Genomic DNA, 17,869 nt, shown 5'->3' with positions numbered 1-17,869 from the left:
GCTTCAGCCTGCGCCGCTCCCAGCTGGTGGGAGGCCTGCCAGCTTCAGCCCCACGCTGCTCCCAACTGTGGGGGGGAAGGGCTGCCGGCTTCAACCCTGCACCAATTCCAGCTGGAGTGGGAGGGCCACCAGCTTTACCCTACGCTGCTCTTGGCTACAGCGCTGAGGCTCGGGGCACTGGGTTTCAGCTGTGGGGCTCCATGGCCCCCTTGAAAGGGCTCATGGACCCCCAGGGGGCTGCAGACCCCTTGTTGAGAACTGCTGGGCTAAGGGCCTGTTTAATTGCAGTGTAGATGTTTGGCCTTGGACTGGAGCCTGAGCTCTGGGATGGTGGGGGTGGGAAAAGGAGGGTTCCCATGAGACAGTCAGCTGACATGGGCCCGTTGTGGGTTTTTAATAAATAAAGTGCTTCACAACCAAAAATGACAACTAAGGGAAGATATGCTGTTTCTAGGCATCAACATCACTACAGCACTGAGAAGTGGGGTCTAGGGAAACAAGCTTGCCCCAAACTGAATACTGAAAACATCAGACAAAACCCAAAACCTCTATACAAATCGTGGAAGGGAAGAACAGATGAGAAAAAAGGCAGACTTTTAATAGATCCCTACATACAACTCTCAAGCAACTCACTGCAGTGAGATCAGGAAAACAAGGTGGACTGTTCCCAAATACAGAATCAGTGATCACAAACTGAGAACCACAAAGCACAATGCAAACCCAAAGAGGAATGACTGTGTAACCACCATAAGAGAAGAAACTGAAATGGAAAGACATTTTCTACTCCAGTGTCCACAAGATGAAGTAGTGTGCCAGTGATATTTTCTCAAGTTACCAGAAACAAATACATAAAAATAATAAATAACACTTGGCTCTGAAGTGAATGAAAAAAGCTCTCATTCTAGGGAAAAATAAGGTGAGAGGAGAAATAGTGTCATATAATTTGCCACCAAATCAGACATATTAATGGCAAATGTCTACAAGGGACTAAACCCCCAAACATTGCTGTGATGACCTACTCTGGGCAGATGCTGAATTACCTCTGCGAGAGACCTCAGTTGCCTGGGTTTTTGTACACATTGCCAGCACTGCTGTCTTGTCATCCCAGCAGATCATTCTGATTATGAATTTGTTGGAGGAAAGGGGGCTGCTAGGGAGCAGGAGCAGTGTCTCTGCAGTGGGGAGGTGCACAGAGGTGTGTGCGTGGGGGGAGGGAGGGATGCTGTTCAGTTGTACAAGGAGGTGTGGGGGGTAGGGGGTGCGTGGGGCCAGGGATAGGCCACTCAGCAGCTGGTTACATAGCAAACCGCCCCTGACTCAGCAATGGAGTATCCTTGCCAGAGGGACAAAGGGATGCGGATCATCCGAGCCCCGCACAGGGCACATCCTGGCCGCCCGGCTCTCAGCTTAACACACATTAGTGACTTGATAGGGGATCGGGAGCAGTGGCTCCCAGCTGTGTATATGGGGGGAAAGCCGCTGTGGCGGGGAGTGGCAGAGTGGCAGCTGTGTGTGTGGAGGGGGACGACAGGGATGCGGGGGGAGGCGGAGGCAGAGTCTGGGCAAGCTGTGGGGAGGGGGGCTGACCAGGCAACCCAGCTGTGGGGGAACTGCTGTGTTGGGAGTGGGAGCAGGGTTGCTTTGGCGCGGGATCAGAGGCTGCCCAGCCTTGACCAGGGTCGGGGGGCGCTGGAGCCCCCGGGATAGGGCCGGAGACCTGCAGCCTGCGGCCCCTGCGCGGGCTCCAGAGCGCCGCAGCCCCGCCCCGCACTGGCCGGCCGGCCGGCCGGGGGAGGTGCCTGCTGGTCGGGCCCCCGCGCGGCGGGGCGGGCGCTGGGCGGAGCCGGGCGGGCTGGCCGGGCCCTGCCCGCGGCGCTCGCTGCCCTGTGGCGCGGGGGACGCTCCCCGCTGGCGGCTCGGCTCAGCCCGGCTCGGCGGCGCCATGAGCGGGGCGGCGGCCGGGAAGAGCGAGAAGCGGGACGAGGCTCAGGCGCTGGCCCGCAGCTGCGCGGGGAGACCCGACTTCCAGCCCTGCGCCGGGCGCCCGCTCTGCGCCACCCACAGCCACGGCCGCTGCTTCCGCCTGCACTGGTGCTGCCACCTGGGCTGGTGCCACTGTGAGTGCGGGCGGCCGGGGTCGGAGCTGGGGGCGTTGGCAGGGGAGGGGGCGCGGGGTCGGAGCTGGCCGGGCGCGGGGCCGGGCCGGAGCTGGGACTAAGGGCGTGGGGGTGCAGGGTTTCTGTCAGATGCAGGGTTTACAGTTTAGTCCAGTGGCTCTCAGCATCCCTTGCTGTACACATTAGTCCAGCGCCAGTGGCGGGGTGCGAGCGTGGCTGGCGTGGGGCTGGTGAGGGGGTTGTCCAGGGAGGGGGCTATTACGGGGTGGGGGGTTGGCCAGGGAGGAAGCCAGAGTGGTGCTGGCTTGTGGGAAGGGGCTGCCTGGGTTGGAGCAGGGCTGTCATGCGAAGGTTGGCCAGGGAGGGGGCCATGGCCAGAGCGGGGATGGCATGGGGTGGAGGAGAAGGTTGACTGGGGAAGGGGGCTGGGACTGGAGTAGGGCTGGGGTGGGATTGGGCTGGGCTGGGCTCAGAGTGGGGCCGGGGTGGGGTTTGGCTGGGGGAGGGGGGTCCGGGCTGGCGTGGGATGGGGGTTGGCCAGTGCAGGATCAGAGCAGGCACGGGTTGGGGCTGGCCTTGACCCTGCTGCTGAGCCAGGCAGGGGAGGCTGTGGAGGTAGGTATTGACTGTGCCCTACTGCAGCATGGGCTTTGTGCCCTTCCCTGATCTGGCTGAGCCCGCTCGGCTCTGGTGGTGGACATGAGTGAAAAGGCAGTTGCTGGTCTGTGGTCCTTGTCCTCTTGACACCATGGTGCTGTGCACGTGATGCCCGGGGTGGTGCCTGCGTGTTCTGGGCAAGGACTTTGGCCCAGCCACTGAAGACCCTGATCAGAGAATCAAGCCTAGATTTTAAAACGGAGCCTGGTGCAGACTGGGACTGAGCTGTGCGAGTTAGCTAGTGTGGGGTGTGTGTGTGTGTGTGGAATTGGGGTAGCCACCCCTCTGCTAAAAGCTTGGGGAGCAAGCAGCATACCCCTATAGCTGTCCCTCTTCTTTGTATCATGCGCTCCGCCTGCTTCAATCTGCTTCAACAACTGCCTTTCTCAATTCACTGTTTGAATTCAGCAGTTGAAACTGGAAATAAGATTTTTTTAAATGGTGAGTGTAATTAACGAGTAGAACAGATTTCTTATAGGCGTGTAAATTCTCCATCATTTGGAGTTCTTAAATCAAGGCTGGGTGTCTTTCTAAAAGACATGCTGTAGTTCAAAAGTGGGTTGTTGGTCTAGAATCGATGCAGAAATTGTGGGGTAAAATTCTGTGGCTAGTGGAGGTTGGACTTCTGGTCTTAAAATTCATTAAATGTACAAATACTTATATAGTGAAAGCATCGATCAGTGAGGCTTAGAGTTTATGTACATCACTATTGAGTCTTTGTGCTATTTAAGGATCTCCACCTTAACTTGATATAAAATGGGAATTAAGACGAGATAAATGCTTTCCATAGTTAGGTTTCCAAAAAATGAACATCTTGGTTTGAGCTTATTCATGCTTCCTTTAATTGTAAAGTTTTTGGTATTCCAAGGATACATTTTTGGGGGAATTGCATTTTTAGGTATGGTAATGACGAGACATTCTGTCAGTAACACCGACTGTATAGAAGAAAATGGATAACATTTGTGTCATATTACTTTTTTTCACTTCCCTCACACTTTGACTGGTATAAGAGTAACAGCCGTGTTAGTCTGTATTCGCAAAAAGAAAAGGAGTACTTGTGGCACCTTAGAGACTAACCAATTTATTTGAGCATGAGCTTTCGTGAGCTACAGCTCACTTCATCGGATGCATTTCCACGGCATGCATCCGATGAAGTGAGCTGTAGCTCACGAAAGCTCATGCTCAAATAAATTGGTTAGTCTCTAAGGTGCCACAAGTACTCCTTTTCTTTTTGACTGGTATAGTTAGTGAGTTTTTCAGTAAAATTTGCATCTGTCTGAGGCTGGTCAAAAAGTAAATTTCATCAGTATGCTGTGACCATTTGTTTATTTTTTTAACTTTTTATTAGGGCAAAGTTACAATAAAAAGTTAACATTACTTATGAAGTCTCAGGTTAATGTTCCAAGAACCTGGCTAATGATTTTGGCTTGCTGACTGGGGAGCCCTCCTCCTCTGAGTATGATAGAAAGGGAGACCAAATTTGTCAATATCTGTGCTCTCTTTGGTGCATCTCTTGTGTACATAAGTGGTGTGAAAACTTTTCTATTACAAGGACAGGCCATATTTTACTGTACCACAGTATGTTAGGAGGAGGGGCAGGTCACACATGTTCAGTAATGTGCAATAGAGTTTAGCTGGTAATAATAATAATAATAAGTAATAAAATGAAAAGGAGTACTGTAGCTCACGAAAGCTTATGCTCAAATAAATTGGTTAGTCTCTAAGGTGCCACCAGTACTCCTTTTCTTTTTGCGAATACAGACTAACACGGCTGCTACTCTGAAACCTGTCATTATGCAATTAATAAAATGTTATCTTTAAAATGCAGATTTTTTTTATTGGCTCATTAAGTAAGCAAGTCAGGGGATCTCTAGGAAATAGGCATTTTGTCATAAGATGAATCTCTCTAATAATTTCAGGTTTTCCTCCTCAAAACATTTAATTCCTGGACATAACCATCACATATGCAAGCACATTTCCCCCCAGCCTCCAATCAAGCATCTTGCTAGAAGCAAAAATATGATGGATCTTAACTGGAGTCACCATCAGGGCCACACAGAGGTTTTGGGAACCTGGGACAAAATCTGAAACTGAGGGCCCCTCACCCTTAAAAAAAAAAATTACCATGTAGATGAAAGAGTTTAAGAAGAGGGGAGGAGTCTGAGGGGCACAGAGTAGGCCCAGGCCTGTGGAGTCTCTTCTCTCCCTGCTGGGATGGGGGACCAGGGTGGTTGGGTGGGGTCAGAGAGGACCCAAGCCTGTGGGGATGCTACCCACCCTGCTGGGATTGTGGGTCTTTGCCTTGTGTGTGGCCAGAGGCTGCTCTTGATCCTGTTTTTCCCTGAGCTCCAGCCCCACTGCTGGTGGGAGCGGTATCCCCAACTCTACTTCTGTATCCGGGCTCTTGGCCTGGCAGATTTTATTGCACCAGGTCCCAAGGCAGCCAGTGGTTGCAATGGTGGGATCTGGGCTAAACGTGAGTGTCAGGTCACAATGCCTCTGGCTCAAATTTGGCCTAGAGACCGCTTTGGCATTTTGGGGGGCAGGAGCAAACTGCCCCTTTTGCCCAACTCCAGATGGTCCTGGTTACCATTTATTTATCTTGAGCCAGAAAAGTTGCTTTCCCAGTTCTGTTCTTTTATACTCTCAACCAGCCTTGCAAATAGATTGTTTTCCATCTATAGGGAATACAATATGTTCATATCCCAGCTTATGCTATTAAAGAAAACTTTTGTGTATTACAGGAAGATTCACCGTAGTTGTTTTCCTTTATCTTACGACTTTTTTTTTTCTTTGTATTTTTGTGCAAATGCATTTTTAAAGCTCCTCCTTCCTCCTAAAATACTAATGGGATCAGTCTATTGATCACAGTAAAACTGTTTCTCTTTATGAGACTCTGTCTTATCAGAAAAACATAGCTGGGTTTCAGGCTGTCAGCATGAAAGATTGTTTTTTCTTACAGTGGTTGTGCCCGTGAGGGTTGATAAATTGCTGCATAAAACACTTAGCGTTTTATCTCTCGCACTGTTCAAGCTGCAGGTTTTGTGTAAAGGGAGGAGCAAAAAGTGACAATCCTGAAAAGTATATATGATGGCTCAAGAAAGTGGAAGTCTTTCTATAAACAAAATTTAAATTTAAAACTTGGTTTTGGAAATCCAGATGTATCACTTTTGACAAACAATATTTTTTTTTCTGAATGTATAGTTATACATGTTCAATGATTACTATACAGTTAATCTCTTCCTCCTGGTCTCAAGTGGGCCTATCCCGTTTTATATTGTATCAATGGTATTGACGTTGGGTGAGGGACAGAGCCAAGGTTTTGAGTTTTTTCAGTCTCCCTTCTGACCTGCTCTTGATTTTGGAAACTCAGTATCATCCTTCATATTAAGTATAACCAAACATGATGCTGGAAGAAGTCTGTGTATAGGTCCCCTTGACTATAGCCCCAAGGAATTATTTTTTGACTAGTTTGTGCAGGTGTGTTTGCTGTCACAATATTCCTATTACAGATCTAGGCTAGTGGAATTGACCTTTTGCTAAATGTGTCAAGTGTTCCTCAGTAGAGCTGGGTGAATTTTTTTTGGTGAATAGTAAATTTGCCGGAAAATGCAGTTTCAGGGTGACCGAAGCTTATTTGCAGATTTGGTAAAGCATTTCAGCTAAAGAGAAAACAAGGATTTTTTTTCAAAAACGTCAAAAGAAGGTTGTACATCTTCAAAACAAACCATTTCAACATTTTGTTTTGAAAACCTTAACAAAATTTTTTTGATTTTTCATTTTGGCAAGAAAAACAGAAGAAAATGAGTTTTGGTTCTAAACAAACCAAGTCTTGGTTTTTTTTGGGGTGTGTGAGGGTGGTTGGCCATCAAACCAAAACATATTAATTATTTGTGCAGCTGTAATTATCATCCTCTTCTAGCCTACCTTCCCCCTTCATGATTTCTTCAAGTCTTTTCCAGTCTAGTTCATATTTTCACTTGCTTTGAATGCTTCACCTTTTCCTGTCTGTAATTCTGCTCATTAGCTTTCTTTTTTTCCTCTGGAGTAGGAATACTTTTTATATTTAGTGGTATTTTAACACTGCTATGTGAAAATAGAGTGTTGAGCACTTTTGGGTTGGGAATATAAGAACAGCCATACTGGGTCAGACCAAAGGTCCATCTAGCCCAGTATCCTGTCTTCTGAAGTGGCCAATGCCAGGTGCCCCAGAGGGAATGAACAGAACAGGTAATCATAGGCGCCGACTCTGTTGGTGTTCCAGGGCTGGAGCACCCACAGGGAAAAATTAGTGGTACTCTGCACCCAGTGGCAGCTAAGCTCCCCTTCCCCTACCTCCTCTCCCCTTCCTCCCCCCAAGCACACCGCATCCCGGCTCCTCTGCCTACCTCCCAGCGCTTCCCCCGGCTGCCGCCAAACCTGTTTGGAGGCATGCTGGGAGGGAGGGGGAGGAGCGGGAATGTGGTGTGCTCAGGTGAGGAGGCGGGGAAGAGGTGGGGCCAGGGCGGAGGTTTGGGGAAGGAGTTGGATTAGGGGCAGGGAGGGGGTGGGGACTTTGGGGAAGGTGTTGGAAAGGGGGTGGGGTGGGAAGAGGCGGTGTATGGGGTGGGCCGCATGGAAGGGGTGGAGTGGGGGCAGAGACGGAGTGGGGCCAGAGACAGAGTGGGGGCGTCGAGCACCCAGGGAAAAGCGGGGAAGTTGGCGCCTATGCAGGTAATCATCAAGTGATCCATTCTCTGTTGTTGTAAAGGGACTTAGGTGTAGCCAGTCATGTCGCAGCTTGGCAATAACATGGTTCTCTCTTTACAAAGCATTATTGCCTGGCTTTGCTCTGCAGGAGTGAATCCCATTTTAAACTCTCTCTGATCCAGAGCCTGTTTTGGAGACAAGGAAGGGCAAACTCTTGCACCCCCTAAGAAGTTTTTGTTTATTTCAGGATGTCTTATTTCAGTTGGCCAAGCTATTGGCTGAAGCATAGAAGTATGTAATCATCCAATTACAGAGTGTATCACAATGCGTACGCACACGGGGGGCAAACTGAGGTTGCACAGGCAACCTTAATTCTGGTATTTCCTCACTTTGAGAGCTTGACTTTGCAACCTTAACATAAAAAGAAAAGGAGTACTTGTGGCACCTTAGAGACTAACCAGTTTATTTGAGCATAAGCTTTCGTGAGCTATAGCTCACTTCATCAGATGCATATAGCTCACGAAAGCTTATGCTCAAATAAATTGGTTAGTCTCTAAGGTGCCATAAGTACTCCTTTTCTTTTTGCGAATACAGACTAACATGGCTGCTACTCTGAAACCAAGCTTAACATAGTAATTTTTGTCTTGTCTTTTCAGTTTGCAATTGTAAAAAGTTAGGAACTTACAAATTCCATCATGTGGAACCATATTGGTTCCTATATGGGTCATCAGCAGGGTTGCGACCTTTAGAGCTGTAGCACACATCTCTACCACTTTAGTTAATGGGTTAACTGATAGCAGTAGTAATCTGTTATCCTCTAGGTGGCTCACCCATTGGAGGATGAAGGTATGTTTTTGCCACAGGGTTTCACAGCTATGTGCTGACAGCAGAGGAATAGTGAGACTTGGGGATAGTGGGTTAAATTCTAGATTCTGGAAGAAAGTGTGCTCTAGTGGTTGTAGCCTTTTTGCCTCTGCCCTGCTCTCCTGCAACACTGCCCCTCCCCACTGGGTCCTGATCCTGTCCTGTCTTCCTTGCACCAATCCATACCTTCCCCCAAACACATCTCCATCCCTTAGCATGCCTGGGTACCAGCAGAGTGGGCATTGAAAGCACAGGAGAGATGTTCTCCTTGCTCTGTTTCTATCTGGTGCCACAGTGGTCCCTGACAGCCAGGAGGAGCAGTTGCAGGAAATGTTCTGCTCAGCCGCTTCAGCTCTGGAATGGTGCATGCAGTCACTCTGTGGAGATCATATGTGTTCAATCCAGTCAGCACACAGGAGCTGTGTGAGGATGGAACATACTCAGTGCAGATGGAATCTTCTGGGAATTTAGCTGTCAGTCTTTAACAAACCTCTACTGAACATGTGCAAACTGGTTTTGGTTGTGGGTTTTTTTTGAGGTTTATAATTGGCAAAATTCAGATGGATTTTCACACAGATGGCAAAAGGCACAGCTTCAAAGCATGAAAGTGCTAGAATTTCTCCATGAAACAGTTGTAAGAGTGTTTTAATATGGGGAAAACATTGCCCTCTTACATTGTTCTCAGAAACAGCTGAACCATTTTTGCTGAAATGTAAAATAAATAGATCAGAGGCAACCTAGTATGGTAAAGTTTGGAAAAGTTATAAACAACTGAAAGCAGGGATATATAATGGCAAGTGTTAGATAACTGTAACTTGAACTTGTTGCCAAAGGTGTGCCAGCTGCAAGGGAGACATTTTCCACTTTGTTCCCCCTTTAGTTGCTCGGGATAAAGATCTTGAGAGAAATCAAACATTTTTTACATAATTTGTGTCATAATTTATAATCTAATATTATGCAGACATTTTTGCTGCTTCTTCTAGTCTGACCATCTGCATAATGCAGACTATAGAATTTTATCCGGTGAATTCTTGCATAAAGCTAATAATGTGTAGTTGAACTACAGCATCTCTTTTAGACTTCAAATGGTGGGAGAATCCACCACATCCGTAGATGAATTGTTTCAGTAGCTAATTACCCTCCCTGTTAAAATTGTACATTTTATTTCTGACATGCACAAGGTGGGTGAGGTAATATCTTTTATGGGACCAGCTTCTGTTGGTGAAAGAGACATGCTTACATAGAGCTCTTCTGACCATTTTATTTTATTTCTAGTCTGAATTTGTCTAGATTCAGTTTAAAGCCATTGGATTTGGTTAGGTCAGGGGTTCTCAAACAGGGGGTTGGAACCCCTCAAGGGGTTCCAATGTTATTACATAGGGGGTCGCTAGCTGTCAGCCTCCATCCAAAACCCCACTTTGCCTCCAGCGTTTATAATGGTGTTAAATATATAAACTATTTTTAATTTATTTTGGGGGGTTGCACTCAGAGGCTTGCTATGTGAAAGGGGTCACCAGTACAAAAGTTTGAGAACCACTGGGTTAGGTCTTTGTCTGCCAGATTAAAGAGTCCTCTACTATCAGAAATCTTTCCATACAGATACTTTATTCACCATGATCATGTACTTTGTGCAAAGAAGAATTCACATGATAAACTGGATTAATTTTCAAATCCAGTTTAAGATGGTGTATCTAGAAGTAATGGTGCAGAAACACTTAGATGCTAGGGTGATGAATGCTATATAAAGCCTGTAAGAGATAGAAGAGAGGTGTTTTACCAGTTGATATCATAGAAATGTCCATAAAGACAACTTGATGCCTAGAGTAGCGTAAAGGTTGTTTCTCTCCCCATATTAATGGCCTTTCATCTCATTTTGAATAGTTATAGCATTGTAACTTAATTTTACGAAAGGAAATAAAAACTAAATAGAATGACATCTTATTTCTATTCTCGTATATGACTCTAAGGGCTACTACTAAATGTCTACTGTTTCTTCTGTACTACTTTTGATATTGGTATACCATTTTAGATCTAGACTACATCTGTTAGTTGCTTTGAAAGTTTAGTCTCAAAATCATAATATGAACAAAATATTAAATCTGTATAGCTGCAAGATGACCCAAATATGCAGAATTTATCAGATTGTGGAGAAACATTGATAGGTTTAAAAGAACTGTCTGCGTTGAATTTTGATATCTTAACTTTGAATTTGGGTAATGTTTAGAAAATTGTAAATATGTTTACAAAAATCCTAATATTGCTTTGTAGGAATAGGTAAAAAGCAGGCTTTAAATTCAAGTAACCCACTGCAAAGTCAGATACCTTTTGCAGGGTTAACTCTTCTGTCAGCTACAGTATTGAATAGAAATTGTTACTCACTTTTTTCCAAAGTTCCTAAGAAAGGGTGACTTATACACCAAAAAATTTCCCACCAGATGAAAACAATTAGTTACTCTACATGAAGGTGAAACTGCATCACCTGCTCTCTCCTGCCTTTGAGGAGCTCAGGCTCACAGAGAGTGTCCCTTTGCCCTAAAGTTAGAGGCCTGATAGTCTTTAAGAGTCCTGGAAAAATTATTCATCTCACATATAACTGTGATCAAAGGGCTAAATGACTGTTTTTGTGGGTCCAGATCAAGACTTGACATAGGTTTCTTGTTGGACAATATATGGAACTATGGATATTTCAGGTGGGAACTTGTACTGCCAAAGGAAAAATACAGTAAGATTGTTCCCCTCAGTGGATCTCAGTTTTCCATATTCTGGAACAAACTTTAATTCTCCAGGGAATTCTAGGAGTATTAATTAAAGAAGATACTCACTCTTGAGTCCATGCTTCTAGTCAGAGCTCAAAATTCTAACCCTTGATTCCAGCAAGCGACATTGGGCCACCACTCTTGTAGGGGAATGAGTGATAGGCGGTGCTGGGCATTGTTGTGCTTGCAGTACAGATGGGGTGCAGGACTCCCCCTTCTGGAACATACAGATTTGGTACCTTCGAGCTATTCAAGGGTTCCCCCATCAGGCTCACTTGGGGGGTATAAACCCAAGAGTGTGTGATTTCAGTGCATCCTGAACGAAGTTCCCTCTAAGCTGCGCAGCAAGCAATCAAGGGCTGTGCAGATGGGGAGTGGCCCCTCTCCCCCAGCCCCGGAGCTGGTGCGGCCTGGGAGAGGAGCCTCTCCCTGGGCCCTGGCCCAGCTTGGACCCCAGAGCCCACACCCGCAGCCAGAGCCCTCACCCACCTGCACCGCAAAACTCTGCCCCAGCCCTGAGCCCCCTCCGCCACTCCAAGCCCTTTGGCCCCACCCCCGCCACACATCACCTTCATGTTGGTGCACATAACAAAATTCATTCTGCACATGGATGTAAAAAATTAGAGGGAACATTGATCCTGAAGCTCAGCTGGATGTTTTGAGACTGTTAAACTGCACCTCTAGGACATATAATGGTAGGCCTGTGCCAGAGTGATCTGCACTGACAGGCTCAGATGGGAGTTTTGAGGCTAGCATCGTGAAGGCTTTTGCCCTCACAGCTTTCAAAGCTGGCACTGTGTTAAACTTACTGGATGCACTGGGGACAGCTTTCAGGAGCTCCCCACAGAACCTGAACACCCATGGCAGTAGCTGATCCCAGAACTCATTCTGTCATTGTTCGCCCCAAGCCACCACCAAACAGAGTTGGGTTTGTCCATGAGGGACAATTTCTTAAAACATTTATATTTCATTTCCAACTAATTTACATATGCTGACTTGCAGGCCTTTGTATCAGTACAATCTTATGATTTAGCAGAAGTATACAAATGACTTGGTAAGATGGACCAGTATTTTGTTTTTTCTTAGAGATGAAAAATAAAACAAACTTCAACTGTGTAATTCGGAAGGTGTGGATTTCAGGCCCCATAGTTGTTTCTACTACATATTGTGGATTTATATAAATCTAGAAAATTGCTGCTAATGTATCTGATTTCAGGTAGTCTACACAATATCCCCCCCGCCATGTTGTAGTATTTATGCATTTTAAACCTTTTTTATGTTTTTTTTTCTTCCATTGGTGTTGGCTTCATGAAATCTTTTATCCATGGGTTACAGAATTAGTTTTCTCACCAAATTAATTTAAAGTTTTCATCTAGCTAATAATAATGTGAAACAATGAGCGTTATATAACTGATAACTAAGTAAATTTGGACTATGTACCAGATGTCTCTTCATGAAGTTTTGCCAATATTCCAGTTTTAATGTACTCACATATTAAGTATATCTCTCTTCCCCGCCCCTTCCCCCCCCCCCAAAAGCCTGTTTGAGCGTGGCAGCTAGGGCTTGTTTTTAGTGTATCTGTTATTTATTTGAGGCAATTTAGAAGGTGTTATATATGCGCGATTTATATAAGATTCCAGAGTGTCATCTGTCACTCTGAAACCTAAAATGTCTGATTCATTGTGAAGCGATGGTAACCGCTACAAGCATGGCTGACAGCTCTTTCCGTTCAGCATATTCAGGTTCAATCGTCACTGGGATTGGCTGTCTGTTACCATCCCGTTTTTAAGTTCTCAGCCATTTTGACTTTATGAATTATATCTGACTGGTGTACACTATACAGCTACAGTAAAGCATGTGTTTGTGCCATATATCTATGCCAATGCCTTGACCATTGAGAGATCAGAGGTAACTAAACCAATCACCACCCTTACTGTACAGTTAATTTGCATGCAACAGTTTCATTCATTGTTTGAGGGAGACTAGATGGATGGTGGATTACTTGACCAAACTGCAACGGTTCTTCAAAAACACCCACCCAGTAATGCCAGATGTACATAGCCCCTTACCACAGCACACAAATCAACACAAAATCTTCCTCCTAATGTTCTAGCCTCCTCAAAGAGGCTGTTGCTTTATCTGATCACTGACTAATCTCCAGTGTAATGTGGAGCAAGTGTAGTTCTTGGCAGATTGTTTGGTTAGCTCAATCTTTGAAAAAATAGTTGGAGAATATAGCTCCTTGGTCCTTGGGTATGTATAGTTTTTCATCTGTTATTCCAATATGCAAGGGAGGTGTGCAGATTTCAAAGGACTCACCTCCCATTCAGGCACCAAAATATAAGTAGCCAGATTTTCAAAAGAGCTCTGTATCCACTGTGCTGAGCTCTTCTGAAAATCTGGCCATAAGAGTCAGAATGGGAGGTTTTGGGTGCTGAGCTCTTTTGAAAATGTGCCCCCTGGTCTAGATATAGCTCTTCTTTAAGTGTTCGAAGGAGTAAAAACCTTGCCCTGATGCAGTGATAGATATAAAGCAGACCCCCACCCCCACTAGACTAATTTTTTTTTTCAAGGCTAAAGTGAAGCCATGATAATTTCTAAAGGCTCAGTATTGAAATTCCACTTTATCATCTTGGCAATGTCACTCCCTTGCCCATTACGACCTTACTCTGCAGACTCTGCCAGAAAGTCCTCAGTGGTTCTCAGAGCTTTAGTCCCGAATTTTCTTTAAACATTTGTACTGTCCTCCTTTGTGTGTGCTACCGCTCTGATTTATTTGTCAACATACTTGGTCATAGTTGAATTTGCATACACCAGCCACGCACACAGACTCTTGTGTAGGCTTCAGTTCTTGTTCAGCAATACAAACAGGCTCAGGTATATAAGGGAGCCTGCTTGCAAGAGGTTACATGTGCAATCAAAACTTTCTAAGAAGGTAGGATTGCTTCAGTAATGCATGCTTCCCCACTGTGCTGGAAGTACTCCAGAATTACAAGTTGAGTACAATTGTTAGGAAATTGGGTCTCTGAGGTTTTTGTCTCTTAAAGGCATTGGAAAAGTCCCTGCTGTTACTAGGAATGAAGTTTTAATCAATCTGTTTCAAACTCTATAGAGTAAATAGAGGCTCTTGGAACTGAGCAATCCATAAAGAAGTAGGTCGATCACTGTTTTTTTGTTTGTTTTGTTTTAACTTGTATAATGAGCTGATGCTGTTTGTAGCCTTTCTTGGCTTTTCTGATACTGGCTGAATAAGAACTCTGATCCTGGCGGTGTTTCTGTGAACTCTTTTCAGATTCACATTTAACAAAGACTTTGAATATCTGTTGCTCTATGATTTAAAGTTTGAGGAATGGTTTTGTTTTGTTTACACTATTCTTGTATTCATGCCTAAAAGGTATATGCTTTTTAAATGGACTTGTGTATGTTATTGACACTGTCCTTTATACTGAGCTTGACTTGCCTCATTGAATTCCATTTAAATTGACACCTTTTTATCTGATAGGATTATGCTATGATATGCTAATAGGATTAACCTAGACTACTTAATTTGAAGGACATTATATAAAAGTCTCTTATTGGAAAGGGTTTGAGAGGCAAAAACAAATATTAAGAAAGGAAGAGTCTGGAGCCAAAGAGTTGTAGTTTTAAAATCTTAACAGAATGGGACTTCAGGTGCCAGTATATCTTTGCTACATGTATACTTAAAGACCTGGCATGGGATAGTATGTGTGGTATAAAGACCAGATAGTCTTTGATAGAGTATTTTAGCTTCTCTCATAGACTTTAAGGTCAGAAGGGACCATTATGATCATCTAGTTCACAGAACCTTACCCATCCATTCCTGTAATAGACTCATAACCTCTGCTTGAGTTACTGAAGTCCTCAAATTATGTTTTAAAGATTTCAAGTTACAGAGAATCTGCCATATACACTGATTTAAACCTTCAAGTGACTCATGCCCCACGCTGCAGAGGAAAGTGATACAGATCTTTTTGTATGATATTCCGGTCCTCCTCCATTTTGGCAATACCTCTCAAATTTGTGTCATCTGCAAATTTTATTAGCACACTCCCACTTTTTGTGCCAAGGTCATTAATAAAAATAAGATTGGTCTCAAGACTGATCCCTAAGGAACTCCACTAGTAACCTCCCTCTAACCTGACAGGTCACCTTTCAGTATGACCAGTTGTAGTCGCCCCTTTAACTAGTTCCTTATCCACCTTTCAATCCTCATTTTAGTCGCATCTTCTCCAGTTTAACTAGTAATTTCCCCTGTTATCCTCTAGTTGCTTACAAATTGGTTGTTAAATCATTTGTTCTAGTATCTTTCTAGATATCGAAGTTAGGCTGACTGGTCTATAATTCCCCAGGTTCCCTTTGTTCTCCTTTTTAAAGATAGGTGCTATGTTTGCCCTTTTCCAGTCTTCTGGGACCTCTCCCTTCCTCCATGAATCTGAAAGATAATAGTTAATGGTTAAGATTGCTTCAGCTAGTTCCTTAAGTATCCTAGGTTGAATTTCATCAGGCCCTGCCAACTTGAATACATTGGACTTACCTAAATATTCTGTTCTTTTCCTGATTTGGCTTTCATTCCTTCTACCTTCTTGTTAATATTAATTGTGTTGAATATCTGATCGCCATTAACCTTTTTAGCAAGGACTGAAGCAAAATAGGCATTAAACACCTCAGCCTTCTTGATGTTGTTAGCTCTCCTTCCCCACTCAGTAAAAGACTGACACTTTTCTTTGTCTTTCTCTTGCTCCTAAAGCAGGGGTAGTCAATTATTTTTTGTCAAGATCCAAATTTCTTGGTCAAGGTATAGTCAAGGTTCGATCTCCAGAGAAAATAACACTAAAAACCCAATAATGATGATGATAAGTAAATAAAAAGATTTTGGGGTCCATTCAAAACTGTCTGGCAGTCTGGATTTGTCCTGCAGTCCGCCTATTAACTACCCCAATCCTAAGGTATTTAAATAACCTCTTCTTATTACCTTCTCTGTCCTTTGCTAGGTGTAACTCATTTTGTGCCTTAGCCTTTCTGGTTTTGTCCCCATGTGCTTGTGCTATTCTCTTGTTCTCCTTAGCAATTCATCCATGTTTCCACTTCTTACAGGATTCCTTTTCAGGTACGGTTACCGTGCGTTTGTATTTTCATGATCACTTTCATCCAAATTGTCTTCCACTTTCAGATTCACAACCAGTTCCTCCCTGTTGGTCAGAATCAAGTCTAAAATGGCTGCCCTCTTGATTGCTTTCTCCACTTTCTGAAACAAAAAGTTGTCCCCAATTCATTCTAAGAACATTTCCAACAGATATCTGGGTAGTTAAAGTTCCCCCATTACTACCAGGTCTTTTGTCTTGGATATGTCTGTCACTCTTGTAGTTCATGTTGCTTAATAACATCACTACATAATTTTCAAGACTGTTTCTTTAATATTTGAAAAGTACTCTGTGAATATAAAAGACCTTATAAACTAGATGTGGGGGGATTTTTTTGTTTTTTTTTAACCGGGCAACCAATAATCTTACTATTTGGTTGTTATATACACTTTTATTATACGCCATGCCATAAATAGTCTTGCTGTTTTGTTGTTACAGGCACTTGTATTGTTTGTTCATTGGGCATAAAGGACTGTTGGTGCTAGAATAATTTGGGTAACCTGTAAGGGGGGTTTGGAAAATGCTAGCACATTTTTTTTAATGACTTCTGCTAAACATCTTCAATTATTAACAGTGAAATTTCCAAAAAAAAAAGGAACAAATCTTTTCAACATTTATGCTGCGTGGTTACTTTTCCTTAATTGGGCCAATGAACACACAATGGTCATGTTCAAATTCTGTTTTATATGCACTAATGCAGTCTTAGTTCACAGCATTTCAGCAGCATGATTAAATAAACGGTGTTCATTTAAATATGGACAGTCAGGATAATATTTCTTCAAATGTTGTAAAATTCTTCTGTGAAAGCCATGTCCATCAATCCTTACCTCAGGGCTGGTGCCTTCCTTACAGCACCTTCAGGGGTGTGATGGGCCCAAGTCATAGTCCATCAGGTACAAGTAGCTGTTGTAGTTAACTCCAATAGTGTGGTATGGTGCTTTTTAATTCCCCTTACAGAGACTGGGGGTTCTCCTCAAAATATTTCCTAGTACCAAAGAAGTACAGAGGCTGGAGGCTGATCTTAATTCTAAGACAACTAAACAAGTTTGTGAAGCCTCAGAAGTTCATGATGTTGACTTTAGCAAATATAAGTCCTTCTCTAGAGGAAGTAGATTCATTTTCATCCCTCTATCTGTGAGATGTCTCCTTCCATATAACTATACACCCATTGCACAGGAAGTACGTACAGTTCTCCATAGGCCAAGATCATTTTCAGTACCAAGTGCTTCCTTTCGGCCTATCTTGGCCCCAAGTGTGTTTTTAGATCAGATGCGGCACATGGTTCTGCAGTACTATATTCAGTTCTGGATCCTGTTCCAAAGCTCCCTTCTCCTAGGGACACTGCTTGGAAGTCACCTGAAGTGGAGCACTCAGAGGGGCACTACTCAAGAAGGAAATGTACTAACCCTGTGCAGTAGCTGTAGTTCTTTGAGATGTGTCCCTATGGCTGCTCCACTACCCACCCTTCTTCCCCTCTGCTTCAGTTGTTCCCTAGGGGATGACTGAGTAGAGAAGGAACTGAGGGTGGTTCACCCGCATACCCTTATATAGCCTAAGTGTCTGCCACAAGGAGGCATAAGGTACATGCGTGGGTTGAACAGGTACTGTTAGCTAGTAATCACCA

General features: G+C 44.2%; 1 protein-coding gene across 1 annotated transcript in view; it reads left to right on the top strand.

The window, feature by feature from the left end:
* The first annotated feature begins 1,827 nt into the window (after window positions 1-1,827).
* LOC311526220 (UPF0524 protein C3orf70) overlaps window positions 1,828-17,869 on the top strand; it is a 32,975-nt gene continuing 16,933 nt past the window's right edge. Inside the window, exon 1 of the mRNA XM_084639040.1 lies at window positions 1,828-2,117. Within this exon, the coding sequence (XP_084495166.1) occupies window positions 1,943-2,117 (175 nt within the window). The 5' untranslated portion in view covers window positions 1,828-1,942. The remainder of the gene's footprint in view (window positions 2,118-17,869) is intronic.

This window comes from Lepidochelys olivacea, assembly GCF_965140295.1.
Source record: "Lepidochelys olivacea isolate rLepOli2 genome assembly, chromosome: 9".
Classification (NCBI taxonomy): domain Eukaryota; kingdom Metazoa; phylum Chordata; order Testudines; family Cheloniidae; genus Lepidochelys; species Lepidochelys olivacea.
Note: the sequence above shows the minus strand (reverse complement) of the source record. Positions and strands in the feature narration are given on the sequence as shown.